This window comes from Lepidochelys kempii, chromosome 4 (genome assembly GCF_965140265.1).
Source record: "Lepidochelys kempii isolate rLepKem1 chromosome 4, rLepKem1.hap2, whole genome shotgun sequence".
NCBI lineage: Eukaryota > Metazoa > Chordata > Testudines > Cheloniidae > Lepidochelys > Lepidochelys kempii.
The window spans coordinates 120,662,357-120,682,051 of NC_133259.1; the positions used below are offsets into that span (position 1 = coordinate 120,662,357).

At 42.2% G+C, this 19,695-nt stretch overlaps 1 protein-coding gene across 8 annotated transcripts in view; it reads right to left on the minus strand.

Annotated features, from left to right (window-relative positions):
• Positions 1–19,695, minus strand: part of RGS12 (regulator of G protein signaling 12) — a 181,772-nt gene that overhangs the window by 71,403 nt on the left and 90,674 nt on the right. For all 8 annotated transcript variants that reach the window (XM_073342641.1, XM_073342637.1, XM_073342638.1 and 5 more), the window contains one exon: positions 17,420–17,441. In XM_073342641.1, the coding sequence (XP_073198742.1) occupies positions 17,420–17,441 (22 nt within the window). The remainder of the gene's footprint in view (positions 1–17,419; positions 17,442–19,695) is intronic.

The following is a 19,695-nucleotide window of genomic DNA, read 5'->3' on the forward strand; positions in this document are numbered from 1 at the left end:
ATCTCTCCTCATACAGAAGCCGTTCCATACCCCTAATAATTTTTGTTGCCCTTTTCTGAATATTTTCTAATTCCTTTTTTGAGATGGGGTGACCAGATCTGCACACAGTATTCCAGAAGTGGGCGTACCATGGATTTATGTAGAGGCAATATGAATTTTTTTGTCTTAATAATAAGGCTCTATGTTTGTCATGGATTCCATGACTTTCCGTGACCTTGGTGACTTCTGCAGCAGCCTAGTGCAGCTGGCTTGGGAGCCGCCTGAGCAGCTCAGGCAGCCCCTGGGCCAGTCACACTGGCTGCTGCTGGGGCAGTCTTGGGCCCCCCTTACCCCTAGCAGCAAGAGGTTTTTTTGGGGGGGGGCGCTCAGGGCTAGGGTGCGGGGCAGTGCTTACCGGGGGATACGGGGCTCCCAGAAAAGTAACAGGAACTTCCCTCCCTCAGCTGCTAGTTCCATGTGCTGCCTCCACCTGCAGGCACCGACCCCGCAGCTCCCATTGGCCACAGTTCCCAGCCAATAGGAGCTGGGAGTTGGGCCACAAGAACCATCTTAAAATAGTCCCAGAATTGTAAATATTTACAGATTTTATTAAACCAATTCAGATTATTTCAGAAAGGGAATTTTTTAACTATTAATATGAATAACTATTCCAAAACAATTCACCTGAAAGATCCTTTCTAATCCCAAACACATGCTCAGTCAGTGTCCTTCCAAAATCTGCACAGATTTCTGCAATGGTTTCAGTTAATCTGAAAACATGGGACAAGATTTTTTTCCCAGAAGTATTAATAAATGCCTCTATTTATTTTACTTTCTGCAATCTGTTTCAATGACTGGGATTAAGGTAATTTCAGAGTAGAGTAGGTGTGAATTTACAAATTAAAATTACTTTGCTTTGCACAAACCTCTGATGGAGCTGTGCAGATGGCAAATGTGAGAGTCAGCTAGACAGAAAAATCTGAGATTTGTCTGCTCAGTGCAGAAAATAAACATTCTGTTGTACACGGTCTCCACTAGTTCTCTTGTGGCTTCTCAGTCTGAATTCCTGCCCCCTTACCTATCCCCAAATGGTTTCTGAAAGCAATACTCACAGTCCCTCTCAAAACAGTTTTGGGAGGGCCTTCAGAATTCCTCATTTTATTCCAGTCCCTGCAAGTGCTGCTGGTTCTTTGTTATACCTAACTACTGCCTCCAAGGACTCCATTTCCACTTTGTATACACAATCCTCTTGGCTAGTCACATCTAATTACACACACTCAGGGGTGAAAGTAAATTAAAGGACTTACTGGTACGCCGGAGTCCTGAGCAGGGGGTGTCGCCTCAACCAGAAGAGGCAGGGCCTTAAATCCCCAGGCCCTTTAAATCTTGATTTAAAGGGCCCGGGGCCCCAGCTGTGGTAGTGGAGGCTGGGAGCCCCGGGCCCTTTAAATCACCCCTGAGCTACCAGCTGCAGAGGCGGCTGGGAGCCCCGGGACTCGGGGGCAATTTAAAGGGTCCAGGGCTCCAGCTGCCACTACCGCAGCGGAGCCCCAGGCCCTTTAAATCACTGAGGAGCCCTGGGGGCTCCTGGCTGCCATCGCTACTCTGGGGCTCTGGCAGAGCTTTAAAGGGCCTGGGGCTCCGCTGTGGTAGCAGCTGCCGGAGGCCCGAGCCCTTTAAATCCCTGCCTGAGCCCTGCTGCCCAAGCCCTGGGGTAGCGGTGGCAGGGCTCCGGTGGGCGCTTAAAGGGCCCCGGGGCTCTAGCTGCTACTACCACCCCAGCCCTTTAAATCACTGCCGGAGCCCCACCACCACTCATCCAGGGCTTCGGCAGCAGGGCTCTGGTGGAGATTTAAAGGGCTGGGGTGGTAGCAGCGGCTGGAACTCCGGAGCTCTGCCGCCGCTACCCCAGGGCTCGGGCAGCAGGGCTCAAGCGGGAATTTAAAGGGTTGGGGCAGTAGCAGCAGCGGCAGCTGGAGCTTCGGGGCCCTTTAAATCCCCGCCGGAGCCCCGCTGCCGCTACCCCGGGGCTTTAAATTGACATCTGTGAAAGCTGGTACCAGTACGGCGCACTGGCTCTTGCCGGTATGCCGTACCAGGGCGTACCGGCTTAGTTTCACCTCTGCACACACTATTACTCAGTCAGATTCATCCTTCAAATTCCCTCCCCAAATACCCCACTGTGACACAAAGGTTCCTTGGCAAAGAGTCCCCTAATCTTTGCAAACAATTCTCACCTCAGACATGACAAACTCACTATACCAAACAAATGTCTTACCGGATATTTATCCATAAAGAGTCACATGTAAGGTGTCAACAGAAAGCTTATAACTTGTTAAAAGTCATAAACATTGTGAGATGTATGTACAGGTAAATTTAAAGACTAATGTATTTATACTGAAAGCGTGCTTTATGGACTTCAGGGGGAAATTAAACACATGGGGTTAATATGTCTCAGTGATGTCACCCTGTCCTGAAATACAAAGACTCAGTTGTTTAGCCTTGCTCAATCCCAAGACTTTCATGGAAAACCATCAGAGACAATTGTAAACAATCAAAACCTCTTAAAATGTAGAAAAGGAACATTACAACGAGGCAGGAGTTTCACCCGTCTATGAATAGAAACCAAAGACCGTTTCAATATAACAGAGAGGAGGGGGAAATCCTCTGAATCCTTTCATTCAGGAGACATCTTGAGTTCTCATGAAAAATTGGTTCCTGGTTCTATGAAGCCAGCCAGCTCTGCAACAGACTGAACTTTGGGGAGGCGGGGAACCTACTTTACTAGGTAAGAAAGGACCGGGTTCATGTTTTATGGTTTTGTTTTGCATTGCAATCATTTGTTTATAAACTCTCTTGTTTATAACTAAATCATAATTATTTCTTAAATAAACCTACATTTGTTTAATTATAAGTGCTCACAAGTGCTGTGTGGTTTACAAGAGAGGTGATTTAAGGTGGTTTAAGATTTTTTAAAGTACATCAGAAGCACGAAGGCTGCCAGTCAGTGCGCCAGTGGACAATCAAACTGCTAAAGAAGCACTCAAGGAAGACATGGCTGTTGCAGAGAAGCTAAATTAATTCTTTGCATCCATCTTCACTGCAGAGGATGTGGGGAAGAGTCACATACATGAGCCATTCCTTTTAGGAGACACATCTGAGGAACTATCCCAAATTGAAGTGTCAGTTGAGGAGGTTTGGGAACAAATTGATAAATTAAACAGTAATAAGTCACCAGAACCAGATGGTATTCACCCAAACATTCTGAAGGAACTTCTATATGAAACTGCTGTGTTATATAACCAAGTTATATAACCTATTGCTTAAATCAATCGCTGTACCAGATCACTGGCAGATAGCTATTGTAACACCAATTTTTAAAAAAGGCTCCAGAGGCCACCTTGGCAATTACAGGCTAGTAAGCCTAATTTCAGTACCAGGCAAATTGGTTTAAACTACAGTAAAGAACAGAATTATCAGACACATAGATGAACACAATAAGTTGGGGGGGAAGATTCAACACGGCTTTAGTAAAGGGAAATCATGCCTCACCAATCGATCAGAATTCGTTGAGGGGGATCAACAAACACGTGAACAAGGGTGATAGTGGATATTGTTTACGTGGATTTTCAGAAAGACTTTGACAAAGCTCCTCACCAAAGGCTCTTAAGCAAAGCAGACAGTCATGTGATAAGAGGGAAAGTCCTCTCATGGATCAGTAACTGATTAAAATATAGGTAACAAAGGGTAGGAATAAATGGTCAGTTTTCACAATAGAGAGCAATAAATAGCAGGATCCCCCAGTATCTGACTGGGACCAGCACTGTTCAACATGATCATAAATGATCTGAAAAAAGAGATAAACAGTGGGGTGGCAAAGTTTGAGGACAATGCTAAATTATTCAAGACAGTTAAGTCCAAAGCAGACTGCAAAGAGTTACAAAGGGATCTCACAAAACTGTGTGACTGGGCAAGAAAATAGCAGCTGAAATTCAATGTTGATAAAAGCAAAGTAATGCACACTGAAAAACATAATCCCAACTATAATACTAAATAATGGGGTCTAAATTAACTGTTATCACTCAAGCATGAGATCTTGGAGTCATTGTGGCTACATTTCTGAAAACAACTTCTCAGTGTGCAGCAGCCAAAAAAGGTACCAGAATATTCGGAATCATTAGAAAAGGGATAGATAATACAGAAAAATATCATAATGTCTCTATATTAATCTATGGTACGCCCACACCTTGAATATTGTGTGCAGCTCTGGTTGCCCCATCCCAAAAAATATATATTAGAATTGGAAAAAGTACAGAGAAGGGCAACAAAAAAGATTAGGGGTTTGGAAGAGCTTCCATAGAAGAAGATATTAAAAAGACTGGGACTGTTGAGCGTAGAAAAGAGACAACTAAGGGGGGATATGACAGAGGCCTATAAAATCATGAATGTAAAGAAAGTGAATAAGGAAACATTATTTACCCCTTTACATACACACAAACCAGGGGTCATCCAATTACATTAATAGTCAGGAGGTTTAAAACAAACACAAGGAAGTCCTTCTTCACACAACACATAGATGACCTCTGGAACTCATTATTATGGGATGTTGCAAAGACCAAAATATAACTGGATTAAAAAAAGAATTAGATAAGTTCATGGAGGATAGATCCATCTATGGCTATTAGCCAAGATGGTCAGCGATGCAACCCCATGCTTTGGATGTCCCTAAGCCAACGTTTCTCAAATGCAGCCACCCAGGGGTTTTCGTGTGGCCACAACAGCCTAGTGGACGATGGTGGGGTTGGAGGTCAGAAGCAAAGCATCGGCCCCTCCCACCCACTCCTTTTTGCTCCTGGATATGCCGCCCTACACCACCTCTGGAGAGAGGTGAGGCACAACTCTGCAGGAGTAAGGCGAGTTCTTGACCCACCTTGTGGGGAGAGGGTTTGGTCAGCAGGTTCCAGCAACGGGACATCAGGAGCCTGGCCATGCAGCCCTGGTCTCCAATCACAGGGCAGTGAGTACTGACCCCTCTGGCTCCAGCCACACAGCCCTGGCCTCCAGCTGTGTGGCAGCAAACACTGGCCCTTAGCTACAGTCCCAAGCTCCTGCCATGCAGTGGCAGGTGCTGGCCCCAGGCACTGATGACCTCCAGCCCCAGCTGCACGGGAGCGGGCTCCACCATGGGGCTTTGGGCATCAATCCCTGGCTCTGGCCACGGAGCCACAGGTGCTGACACCTGGCTCTGGCCATCGAGCTTCAGTTGGCCTCTGGACCCCAGTTCCAGCCGTGTGTTGGCAGGTGCTGGCCCCAGGCTCCAGCCGCACAGCACCAGTGCTGATCCCCTGCCCTAGCTTCACAGCAGCAGGCACTGACCCATGGCTCTGTTCCTGGGCTCTGGCCACATGGTGACAGGAGCCAGCCCCGGGTGCCAACCCCTGGCCCAGGCTGAGCAGCAGCAAGCGCTGGCTCCAGTCACACAGCAGTGGGCAATGACTCCTGGCTCCAGGCACGCAGCCCCGGGTTCCGGCACCCAGCTCCGGGCGGGCTCTGGCCCTGCGGCAGCAGGCACTGGTCCCAGGCGCTGACCCACAGCTCCGGCTGCACGTCAATGAGCGCCAAACACACAGTTCCTGGCCCCAGCTCTGGGCTCTGGCCGCGGGCACTGAACTATGGCCCTAGCCGCATGGCAGCAGACAACAGGCACTGGCTCTGGACACGCAACGGTGGGACTCATCACCCATCCTCACTGGCTCCCGCTGCCTCCCACACCCCGCATCCATCCCACGCGGACTCTGGCCCCTGCTGCCTCCCCTTGTGGCCTACCCCGCCCCATCCAGGGCTTAATGGGTCCTGGGGCTTGCTGAGAAAAGTGATATTAACAAACATGCAAGTATCCACTTTTCACAGCAGACTTACTAGCCATCTGTGAAAAGTGATAAATGAGATTAACAAACATACAAGTATCACTTTTCATAGCCTTCCAGGAAGCTACTAAGTGTGCTGTGATATTAACAAATATACAAATATCATTCCCCAAGTGGGAGGCAGCATTATTTTTGTTATTGAGTCTGCCAAAAAAAAACCTACAAATATACGTTACAATGATTTGCATGTGTATCTGTGCATATTTAATTGTTTTTCCTAAAGTTAATTAAGTATTTTAGGAAACAGTGTCAGTGAGACCATCAGTAAGAGTTGGTGGCCGCACTCTAAGGCCATCAAAAAATTGGTTGTGAGAACCCCTGCCCTAAGCCTCCAACTCTCAGAAGGTGGGAGTGGACGACAGGGAGTGGATGATCACTTGATAAATTGCCCTGTTCTGTTCATTCCCTCAGAAGCATCTGGTACCAGATACTGTCAGAAGGCGGGAAACTGGGCTAAATGGACCATTGGTCTGACACAGTATGACCAATCTCATGTTATTTAAAACCAGTAAAGTGGGGCACATTGTTCTTTTGGGGCAGAGGATCACAGGGGAATGATTCAAAGTGCCTCATGACCTGGGGTGAATATATTGTCAACCTGCAAGGTGAAGGAAGGGCTGACATAGCCCTGAGGAGACTGCTTGATTTCCTGAAAGACTGGTGGCCTTGGGGAGCAGACACCAAACCAGACACAGGCAATACTCTCTCAGGCTGGAGGCAGAGGGTAACAAGGTGATTCTCAGTCCTAAGTGCCCCCAGAATGGTGACACCCACATCATGCTTTTATCTCCATAAGGGCTAGCATCTGGCTCACTTTGGCTTTTCTGGTTGAAACCAAAGATTAACAGTTTGTTGCATCTAGGAATCCTTTGGGACACTTCTCTGAAAAAAAAAATAGTAGGCTTGAGTGATCAAAGTTACTCTTTGCCTTTGTCCCAAAATTTCTTAAAAACGGTTATTTTCCTCCAGCCCCTCACAGACATCTATACAGACTTATGACATTCAAATATGCTATGAAATGACTATTCACATTGACTCCTCTCAGCCTTCTTTGTCCATGAGTCAGTATGCTCCAGGACATTTTTACACTGCATTTTATTTCATCCTATTCTAGGACCACTGCTACCATCTGTCAAGGAGCAATTGTAGTTTTGTGCCTCATTTTCTTCCAACAAACAATAAATTTTTTTCTTTTATTCTTTAACTGAGTGGGCACCAATGATACTGCCAAGAATGACCTTGAGTGGATCACTGCAGACTACATGGCTCTGGGAATAGGGATAAAGGAGTTTGAGGCGCAAGTGGTGCCTCCCTGTGGAAGGAAAAGGCCCGGTTAGAGACCGTCGAATTGTGGAAGTCAACAAATGGCTACGCACGTGGTGTCAGAGAGAAGGCTTTGGATTCTTTGACCATGGGATGGTGTTCCAAGAAGGAGGAGTGCTAGGCAGAGACAGGCTCAACCTAACGAAGAGAGGGAAGAGCATCTTCGCAAGCAGGCTGGCTAACCTAGTGAGGAGGGCTTTAAACTAGATTCACCAGGGGAAGGAGACCAAAGCCCTGAGGTAAGTGGGGAAGTGGGATACCGGGAGGAAGCACAAGCAGGAGAGCGCACGAGGGGAGGACTCCTGCCTCATACTGAGAAAGAGGGACGATCGGCAAATTATCTCAAGTGCCTGTACACAAATGCAAGAAGCCTGGGAAACCTGGAAGTCCTGGCACAGTAAAGGAATTATGATGTGATTGGAATAACAGAGACTTGGTGGGATAAGTCACATGATTGGAGTACTGTCATGGATGGATATAAACTGTTCAGGAAGGACAGGCAGGGCAGAAAAGGCAGTATGACTGGTCAGAGCTCCGGTATGAAACTGCAGAAAAACCTGAGAGTCTCTGGATTAAGTTTAGACATGTGAGCAACAAGGGTGATGTCGTGGTATGGGAGTCTGCTATAGACCACCAGACCAGGGGGATGAGGTGGATGAGGCTTTCTTCTGGCAACTAACAGAAGTTACGAGATCGCAGGCCCTGGTTCTCATGGGAGACTTCAATCACCCTGATATCTGATGGGAGAGCAATACAGCGGTGCACACACAATCCAGGAAGTTTTTGGAAACTGTAGGGGACAATTTCCTGGTGCAAGTGCTGGAGGAACCAACAAGGGGCAGAGCTCTTCTTGACCTGCTGCTCACAAACCGGGAAGAATTAGTAAGGGAAGCAAAAGTGGATGGGAACCTGGGAGGCAGAGACCATGAGATGGTTGAGTTCAGGATCCTGACACAAGGAAGAAAGGACAGCAGCAGAATACGGACCCTGGACTTCAGAAAAGCAGACTTTGACTCCCTCAGGGAACTGATAGGCAGGATCCCCTGGAAGAATAACATGAGGGAGAAAGCAGTCCAGGAGAGCTGGCTGTATTTTAAAGATCCTTACTGAGGTTGCAGGAACAAACCATCCCGATGTGTAGAAAGAATAGTAAATATGGCAGGCGACCAGCTTGGCTTAACAGTGAAATCCTTGCTGATCTTATACACAAAAAAGAAGCTTACAAGAAGTGGAAGATTGGACAAATGACCAGGGAGGAGTATAAAAATATTGCTTAGGCATGCAGGAGGCAAATCAGGAAGGCCAAATCACACTTGGAGTTGCAGCTAGCAGAAAATGTGAGCCCTTTACTGAATGACGGAGGCAACCTAGTGACAGATGAAAAAGCTGATGTACTCAATGCTTTTTTTGCCTCTGTCTTCACGAATAAGGTCAGCTCCCAGACTGCTGCACTGGGCAGCACAGCATGGGGAGGAGGTGACCAGCCCTCTGTAAAGAAAGGAGTGGTTCAGGACTATTTAGAAAAGCTGGACGAGCACAAGTCCATGGGACCAGATGCACTGCATCTGAGGGTGCTAAAGGAGTTGGCGGATGTGATTGCAGAGCCATTAGCCATTATCTTTGAAAACTCCTGGCGATCGGGGGAAGTCCCGGAAGACTGGAAAAAGGCTAATGTAGTGTCCATCTTTAAAAAGGGGAAGGAGGAGAATCCAGGGAACTACAGGCCAGTCAGCCTTACCTTGGTCCCTGGAAAAATCATGGAGCAGGTCCTCAAGGAATCAATTCTGAAGCACTTAGAGGAGAGGAAAGTGATCAGGAAGAGTCAGCATGGATTCACCAAGGGCAAGTCATGCCTGACTAATCTAATTGCCTTCTATGACGAGATAACTGGCTCTGTGGGTGAGGGGAAAGTAGTCGACGTGTTGTTCCTTGACTTTAGCAAAGCTTTTGACACGCTCTCCCACAGTATTCTTGCCATCATGTTAAAGAAGTATGGGCTGGATGAATGGACTATAAAGTGGATAGAAAGCTGGCTAGATCATTGGGCTCTATGGGTGGCGATCAATGGCTCCATTTCTAGTTGGCAGCCGGTATCAAGTGGAATGCTCCAACCGTCGGTCCTGGGGACAGTTTTGTTCAATATCTTCGTTAATGATCTGGAGGATGGCGTGGACTGCACCCTCAGCAAGTCTGCAGATGACACTAAACTGGGAGGAGTGGTAGATACGCTGGAGGGTAGGGATAGGATAAAGAGGGACCTAGACAAATTAGAGGATTGGGCCAAAAGAAATCTGATGAGGTTCAACAAGGACAAGTGCAGAGTCCTGCACTTAGGACAGAAGAATCCCATGCACCGCTACAAACTAGGGACCAAATGGCTAGGCAGCAGTTCTGCAGAAAAGGGTTACAGTGGATGAGAAGCTGGATATGAGTCAACAGTTTGCCCTTGTTGTCGAGAAGGCTAATGGCATTTTGGGCTGTGTAAGTAGGGGCACTGCCAGCAGATCGAGGGATGTGATTGTTCCCCTCTATTTGACATTGGTGAGGCCTCATAGAATCATAGAATATGAGGGTTGGAAGGGACCTCAGGAGGTCATCTAGTCCAACCCCCTGCTCAAAAGCAGGACCCATCCTCAATTAAATCATCCCAGCAGACGGCTTTGTCAAGCCTGACCTTAAAAACTTCTAAGGAAGGAGATTCCACCATCTCCCTAGGCAACGCATTCCAGTGTTTCACCACCCTCCTAGTGAAAAAGTTTTTCCTAATATCCAACCTAAACCTCCCCCACTGCAACTTGAGACCATTACTCCTTGTCCTGTCCTCTTCCACCACTGAGAATAGTCTAGAACCATCCTCTCTGGAACTACCTCTCAGGTAGTTGAAAGCAGCTATCAAATCCCCCCTCATTCTTCTCTTCTGCAGACTAAACAATCCCAGTTCCCTCAGCCTCTCCTGATAACTCATGTGTTCCAGACCCCTAATCATTTTTGTTGCCCTTCGCTGGACTCTCTCCAATTTATCCACATTCTTCTTGTAGTGTGGGGCCCAAAACTGGACACAGTACTCCAGATGAGGCCTCACCAATGTCGAATAGAGGGGGACCATCACATCCCTCGATCTGCTCGCTATGCCCCTACTTATACATCCCAAAATGCCATTGGCCTTCTTGGCAACAAGGGCACACTGCTGACTCATATCCAGCTTCTCGTCCACTGTCACCCCTAGGTCCTTTTCCGCAGAACTGCTGCCTAGCCATTCGGTCCCTAGTCTGTAGCTGTGCATTGGGTTCTTCTGTCCTAAGTGCAGGACTCTGCACTTATCCTTATTGAACCTCATCAGATTTCTTTTGGCCCAATCCTCCAATTTGTCTAGGTCCCTCTGTATCCTATCCCTGCCCTCCAGCATATCTACCACTCCTCCCAGTTTAGTATCATCCGCAAATTTGCTGAGAGTGCAATCCACACCATCCTCCAGATCATTTATGAAGATATTGAACAAAACCGGCCCCAGGACCGACCTCATCTGGAGTACTGCATCCAGTTTTGGGCCCCACACTACAAGAAGGATGTGGAAAAATTGGAAGAAGTCCAGCGGAGGGCAACAAAAATTATTAGGGGGCTGGAGCACATGACTTATGAGGAGAGGCTGAGGGAACTAGGATTGTTTAGTCTGCAGAAGAGAAGAATGAGGGGGGATTTGACAGCTGCTTTCAACTACCTGAAAGGGGGTTCCAAAGAGGATGGATCTAGATTGTTCTCAGTGGTAGCAGATGACAGAACAAGGAGTAAGGGTCTCAAGTTGCAGAGGGGAAGGTTTAGGTTGGATGTTAGGAAAAAAAATTTCACTATGAGCGTGGTGAAGCACTGGAATGGGTTACCTAGGGAGGTGGTGGAATCTCCTTCTTTAGAGGTTTTCAATGTCAGGCTTGACAAAGCCTTGTCTGGGATTATTTAGTTGGGGATTAGGTCCTGCTTTGAGCAGGGGGTGGGACTAGATGACCTCCTGAGGTCCCTTCCAACCCTGATATTGTAGGATTCTATGAATACATACTATGGACAAAAATTTTTTTTTTCAAGTCTTGTTCAATTTGCCACTTTGGTTTTCTATACTCAAATCTGAATAGATGATTCAAAACACAGAAGTATATTAACCTTAGTAAATGTACAACATGTAAGCAGCTGCACCACCATGCCGATACTAAAACATGCTATTGTCTAAGGGGAGAAACAGAAATCTATCTATAAAACATCTAGCAAATTAATTCTCTTTATGGCTGAAAAGATAGCACACATCATGATATACCTATAGGAATTTTCCCAATTTTTCAATAAAAATAAAAATTAAGAAGAGGAAATCTGCCACTCTATGGACAGGCAGTCTCTTTCATTTTATTTTCTTGTTTACGTACATGTGTGACAGATTGGCTAACTTACTCTACACAAACCTAAATCCTTCAAAAGAAGCATGATACACCTTTTGAGTTATTTTTATTTTATTTTATTTACAAAACAGATTGCTATTTCATAGAACACACATTATTGTTATCAATTAAATATTGAAAAAAGTGTTAAAAAATAATCTGGCTTTGAAAGCTCTCATTTAAACCTTGCAAAAGAATAAGATTAGAATATATTTCAGTGATGATTTATTTGTATGCAGCTATTAATAAAATCTACATAAATATTTCAGACAACAAACTTTTTTATCATGAGCAGCTCAGCACATTCCTGATAATTACTAACTGCCTAGGGTTGCAGGATGAAGACATTCTATAAAACCATTAAAGACATTACCTGGATAAAGCTGATAAGAGCCACTGTTGTGCCACTTAACCAAATACTTCAAACCATTCACTGAAAACCATCCTCCTGAATCCATACCAAACTCAGCTGTAATTGCCCAAAGCACATTGGGTGAAGATTCTTTCCTCAGCTTGGAACATTTTTCCTTTGTAACTTCTTCCTGGATAAGGCAAGCTAATGCCTTTTCCTCCAACAATTCCATTTAGCCTTTTACACACTTATGAGAAAACTGATTCTTTTCCCTCATGGCTTCAAGCTGAAGAAACCAACAGTATACTTAATACAGAGCACTGTAAAATGCTACATAAATAATTTAAAGAAAAGACCTTTCACCACTGTTGCTAAAGGAGCTTTAATTATTTATGTCACAGTGGAATCCATCTACTGTAACTGTGGACTAGTGGTATCAGAACTAAAAGATAAGTCATAGGTCTGTTAGAGGAGACAATTCAGGTATTTGCAACTTAGATAAGAATAGCGTTTTAGTTTTTTAGAATTGTCACATTTTTATTGTATCTTCTGTGGTTGTGTTTTAAAAATGTAGTTCTATATTATTTTGCAGTTGTAAACATTCTAAGCTTTCCAAACAGATTACTTATGAAAAAATAAACTGGTTCTGGTGATGAGAACAACAAAAAATCCACAAGCAGCAGCAATTACAATGAAATACTATATAAGAGCTCAAAATTCAGAGTTTAAACATTCACATACATGCAATTACTATTCTTTGAAAGTAAAAAGTAATAATAGACACCCACTTTGTGGAACTAATCGGGGTGGTGGGGAGTGACAGGTCAGAAATTACATACCTCAAAATTCTGAAGTGTTAAATTACCTCACCTACTATCTGGGTATTTCAGTGACCAATAAATGCCCACATCTCTGAGAAGGAAGGCCAGGTGGATGAGTGCTGATATACTGTAAATATATACCCACTGATCTTGTCAACACTATATTATGCCTAAAATTTCCCCCTTGTGAAACTCCATCAGTGACAGCAATGGTAAGAGAGGAGTGAAGACATCTGGCATTTTAACTACAGTCTCTCTAAACGGCACAATGTTTAAAACACCAGCAAACCTGAATTCTATTGTTGCTAGTGCTCCCACTGTTGCTGTACCAATAGTACCAATAGTTGGAAGTGTGAGGAGAAAAGACTACTGTAGACATAGCCTCAGAGAACAAGAATTACAAGCAGTGAAATAAAAATGGTTTCTGAAGATCCCAGGGCAAAGACGCAGTATAGTTACTGATCCGTACCAATAACCTCATTTCTCAATTTTATTATTTTCTGCATTTTGAATGGCTGTGAGTAGGGTGACCAGATAGCAAGTGTGAAAAATATTGACAGGGGTTGGGTGATAATAGGTGCCTATATAAGAAAAAGCCCCAAAAATCAGAACTGTCCCTATAAAATCAGGACATCTGGTCACCCTAGCTGAGTCATTATGCAAATCAGATTTTATTGTTTATTTCTCAGTTATTATTCAGTAATTCTGAATCCCTGTTCTTTAGCTAAAAGAAAAGGAGTACTTGTGGCACCTTAGAGACTAACCAATTTATTTGAGCATGAGCTTTCGTGAGCTACAGCTCACTTAGCTGATCGCCATTAGTCAATCTGAAGAGAAAGGGTAGTGTATGTACAGTTATTCCTGAATAACTCCATACCAGTTATGCAAATCCCTCTGTTCTCATTGGCTACTGCCCTTAATATTTCTCCAAAAATATGCACACAGGAAAAACAGCCAGTTTTTTGAATGCTCAAAAGTTGGTATTTTTATTGCCCTGAGGACTGAATTTGGTGTGTGAACTGGGAGTTTGTTTAGAGCTCAAAATTCAGCTTCAAGTAAGTTAGATCTAGAAGCGCTCTTCACCTTGCACAAAGTGCAGCTGGTCAGTTGAGGGCAGAAGGATGGAGGAGGGGAAATACAGGAGGAAGTGAGGTTAGAGGCTTAGCCTTCCTTCAGCGACAGCCTGTAAGACTTATTTTCACATATCTTCAAGGGAAATGTACTTACTATAATTTTCCCATATTGATCTTTTTCCTCCCACCCATTGAAGAAAATGACAACATTTTCAAACTTTGGTGTCTTAAGTTAGGTAAATGGCTTGATATTAGGAGATGCTCAAACCCTATCAAATCCTGCTGATTTAAATGAGTACAGTGGCTGCACAGCACTTCTGAAAATTAAGCCATTTATTTAATTTGTCTCAACCTGGATTCCGGTACATAACTGAAGGTGCCTAAATCTGAAAATTTGGCCAGTGGTGACTTTTTATTTTGGTGGTGACAACTCAAACATGCACATTTGGAGTTACTACACAATCTGACTGAATATGGCTTTGAGCAATCAGCATCCAAAGCCAGACTCTAATGTAAAGTTTTTACATAACATGAGGCACTAGTGATTTGAGAGATAAAAGTTGGTGTGCCCCCTGTTCTAGTTACAAGGATAGATTTAAAAACATATAATTATTTTTACAAGTGGATATACTGACATAAATGGCTTGTATAGATAAGGGAAATTTGCACTGTGTTAACTATATTAATGTTGCTACACTGGAACAAATTCCTCTAACCTAGACAAGCCTGAAAATATGTAATTCTGTGGGTCTTCTAATGAAGTGCTTATATAAAAAAAATAGAAAAAATTCATTGCTGTGACATTTTCAAAGAAAGTAAAAGTCTGAAATTGCCATACAGACATTAATCAGAACATTATACTTAGTGCAGCTCTAGCTGAAATTAGTTAAGATTTTATTTCTATTCAGTTTTTCTTGTTTCACTCCCTTCTCTTGGGTCTTATTTTTCCAGTTTACCTTCTATACAGTTAAACATTTATTAAATATTACTCTTCATATAGTCTACATTTTATAGCTTTGTACAGAATTTAGGATCCACTGGTACCTTAAAAATTGAGAGAGTGTATGGTGTTAAATCTTCAGCACTACCTGAAAAGACAGCTAAAATACTAGGATATAGAACAGAATACTGAGTGCAAGTTACAATCTGTTCTTTTACCTCAGCAACCTACACAGCCCTCAGACTTCACGACTCTACCAAATTCTACAGTATTAATTGTGAAAACACAATTATCCCTAGACTTGAAAATAACTTCAGTAACAATACTGGAGAAGCAGAACCTGACAAGCCAGAGATCTCCAATAAAACTGACAAATGGAAGTACATTGTGCTTGATGTTACTATCAAGGGAGTGCTACTTCAGGGATCCCATTTCATCAGCCAATGGAGATTAGACATGCCATGAAGGAGAAATACTTTTCATTGTAGACAAGCAGATAATGCATAATCTTTTTTCAGACCAACAAATTTATAATACATAAACTTTCAGGACACAAAAATCATTTCTTGGGGAATTAGTAGTCTGTACAATATGCAGATTAGTAAACCTACAAACACTGTGTTTATGTTAGTTTATGTCTTGACTGCAGAGAAAAGGATGTGTTTTTACACTGAGATGGGAAACTCAAGAGAGCTAACTGGATGTAAAATCATAGTGGAGACAAGGCATTATAGTTTTTATCTCGATGTAGTTAGTCAGGGTCAACCCTACACCTTTCACCTAGGGTTTTTATCTTGAGTAGCTACATTGAGGTAAAAACAACCTGTGCCTTGTCTCCGCTAGAATATTCCATCAAGACAGACTACTCACTGTAAAAACACACCTTTTTACAGTGAAGATATAGCCTTTGTTTAAGAAACAAGAGATGAAGTAGGTGCACACTGTCTTTTTTCCTGTTATCCCATGGCCAATTAGTGGTTGGGCTTCAAACAGATTCTATGTTCTACCTCCCATCCAAGTGCTGTGACAGTGGTGACAGCTGAAAAAGTGAAAATACCTGATGGGATAAGTTAGCTGCTAGCAAAATGACACAGTGAACTCTGTCTAGGGTTTTATTTCTGGCTGAGGCCCAAACAGACCTCATTTTTTTTTTATAAGAAATGACAAAGAAAGATAGGGGAGGAATGAATAATGAGAGTTGCTGTGAATATATTTGCCTACTCTTCCACTTAGATCAAAAACAGGCAACTAATCCTACCCTCCTCCAGCTTCAGAATCTTCCTTTTGTTTTAGTTCGCTTTTTCCTTAAACAGGTGTTTGCATCCTTTTACCTAGTTAAACAGTATATATGAAAGCCAAAATGAGTAAAATACATGCAAGACTGATCCTTTGCAGGACCAAGTGAGGCAACTCTAGAAGCAAACCACCTCTACTGTAAACTAAGCTATACTAAAGGCCTTGTATACCGTTAAGGAATATTTAAACTGTTCCAGCTAAACTGGTTTCTAACACAACTTGATTGGTTATTATGGATGGGCCCAAATGGTGCAAGGGCCATGCTAAAAGAGCATGCTCTAGCCTATGTAGAACACATTTTTGGTTTTTTTTTTTTAAATGTCCAGCATGGATTGAACTTCTTCAGTCACTAGTTACAACTTAGCTAAAAAAATATTTTGTTTTTAAATAAGGTTCTACCAAACTTTTTCCAGCTGCCAAACCATATTAGAACCTTAATTAGCTGAAACTACCACTCAACTGAATTTAAACACAATTCTTTATCTCTGTTTGAAGCCCGGCATAGTAGGAGGCCCAGGTAGCAATGTTAATCTAAATGGTGGATTTTGGTTCAGAGTTCTCAAAAGAAAGAGTCAGATAGCTTCTTCTCAGTTCCTCATGGCTCAACACAAAATGTAGCATAGACAGTGACTCTACCCAACAGTTATCCCAGAACAGCAAGAACTTCAGGCTGGGTTACATTTATTCAGGTTTTAAGGATGCCATCTTATTTATCCAACACGAAAGCACTACTTCATTATAAAAAGACACTCCTTTTAGCCCCAACAAGAGCTCTGAGATCACACCTAACCTATGAGCTAGAAGCCGTCTCTGCAAGACAAAACAGTAAAAAACTTGTTTTAACATGTAAAATGAAATGCTGCTGATGAAAAATGCAATGGTAAAAGAATATACAGGACATAAAGGATATTTAAAAAATGAGAGAGTTTTTATCAATTACCAATTTTATAATATCCCACGAGATCAACTTTTTAAATAAATCACAAATGAAGAATTCTAATTGTAATAACATGTGTGTATTTAAATCCATATGCCACAAAGAATTTATGTAGGTAAACAAAGGAATATGACCTGAAAAACATGAGGCCTGATCCTTCAGGATTTTCATAGGCACAATTCCTACTGAAGTCAGTGTATCATGAAGGATTGCAAGATGGGCCCATCATGTCTATCAAGCAAACACTTCTTGTCATATGACATTTAATTTATCACACTTTACCACACTATTTAATGTGGGAACTTTGATTTTCTGAATACTAATAAAAGTGTCAACAAATTTTAGCTTACCTCCATCAGACACAGTTGCAGACTACAATAAAAGAGAGAGAAAGAGATGAGTTACATAAATTTCATGACAATACAGAGAGAAACTTTTCTGAGTAACATACAATACTGAAAGTGCTGATCAGTCTTTGCATTTTGGCCCAGAAAATCAATCAGCCCCAGGTGACATGTGGGAGAGACAGTATAAATGAGTCAGCAGTTATTTTCCAACAGCTGCTGCCTCCCCCCTAACAAACTTCTCCCAAGCTATTGAACTAACGTCTTATAGCCTGATCCCAAAAATATTTATTGGGCAACATGCTTCTCAATGTCTGTAGTCACACTGAGTTCAACAGGACTGCTTACAAAGTTACTTGTGTGTACATGTTTTTAAGATCTGATCCTTATATTCTTAAAGGTAACCTTCAAAGGTTAAAAAAAAAGTTGTATCCTTTTTTGTCCCTCTATGACGTATAAAGAAGATCTGAGAGGTTCTCTTTTTTTCCCACCTTTTTTTTTTACAATAGAAATTCAGGCTGGACTCTATATGTCTTTACTGGGGGAAACAAAAAGATGTTTTTACATTGAGTTAGCCATCTTGATGTAAAATCCTAGTGGAGACAAAGTACAGGTAGTTTTTACCTCAGTGTAGCTAGTTAAGGTACAACTTATACCTCCCAACACACTATGTCGAAGTAAAAGTATTTATCTCAACTAGCTATGCTGAGAGAGCCATTACCTGTCTCCAACAGGATTTCACATCAAATTTTGCAGTGTTGACATAGCGTAGGGCCCTAGGATGAGTGGGCAACCATGATGACAATGTGGGTTTGTCTACGCAACACTTCTTACCTTGAATTCCCAATTAATTTAAGGTAGTTAAAACTTTTGTAAAAGCTAGTGGGTGGACATTCCCCGAACATGTGTTACAGTACACATATATTTGCTCTTTACCCTGAGCTGAGCAGAAGTTAAGAGATGGAAGCAATTTTTAGTCAGACTGAACTTTTTCTGTTCATTCTTTTTTGTTAGCATCCATTCAAACAACTAACATTTTAAATAGGGGAAGTCCTTATTGATTATTCAAAAATCCTTGTCCTTTTAATTAACTTATTAAATGCTCACATTTTTACCCCCTAGTGGTCTTCTAACAAGACCAGAAAAGTTCAGACCATTCATTTATGGTATTTCCCAAATAAGGGACAATCAGTGCGGGAAAAAACACTTACATATCTCCTTTCAGGATGTGTACATCATAAAGAAACAAAAAATAGGGCAGAGGCCAAATTAAAAAGCAAAACCAAAAAACAAAAACCCACAAAAACTTTCAGTCACCTTTAAAACTTTAATTGCATTTTTTAAATGAAGTCCTTTCTATAATATTTAAGGACTAGATCAATAATATTGAGTGGTATAAATTAGTACAGCTCCATTAGCTTCACCAGCTGAGGACTTGGTCCCATTTTTTTTTTAAAAAAAATTCAGTTAGTAGTAATTTCGAATTTTCAAAGCCTGTCATTTTATTATGCTAATGTTAATCAAAATAGATTTTTAATCATTGCTTTTCTTTTCATGCATCACTGAAAAAACATTTCTTTTGAAGTTATATAAAAATAAATCTCTCCCTTTGAATTTGTAAAGCATAATAATATAATCCAAGCAGCATCTGTGAATCTCCTTCAAACTCATTCAACAGCACCACCTAGGCACTCTAGCATTTGGGATGATGCTATTCATGAAGGTGCATAAAATATTTTATGCTAACTTATAAGAAAGTATTCTGCATGACAGTCTAGCAACTATTCCACATTCAAATCTGGCATTTTACAATAATTCATAATTGTAAAGTTACTTTTAAAATGGAATCTACATGATTGAAAACTGTGTACTAAATATAATCCACTACATAGTACTTATTGAACTCTTATGAAAGTAACAGATCAATGACTGTTTTTAGATTCCTTTTGTTTTACTCATACATATTGCATGGTGAAACTTTGGTTATACTGAATACTATGACTTCAGCACCATTACTCAGAACATAAACAACAAAGACTGCCAAAAAGGTAATAAAAATAACAAATGAATATAGGTGTACTTTTCAGGCAAAAAGTAATCAGATTACTTCTCAGAATATATTTTTAGGTCTAGTCTGTTACCTTAGCATATCTGTTTGCATCTTAATTCAAACATTAATGGTGTTCCTTTTTTGCTATATTTGAAAGGCATCAATGGAAATGAACAGAATCTTCACAAGCGCCTTTAAGAGTGTGTCATTTACTTCCCATTCAGTAATTAGG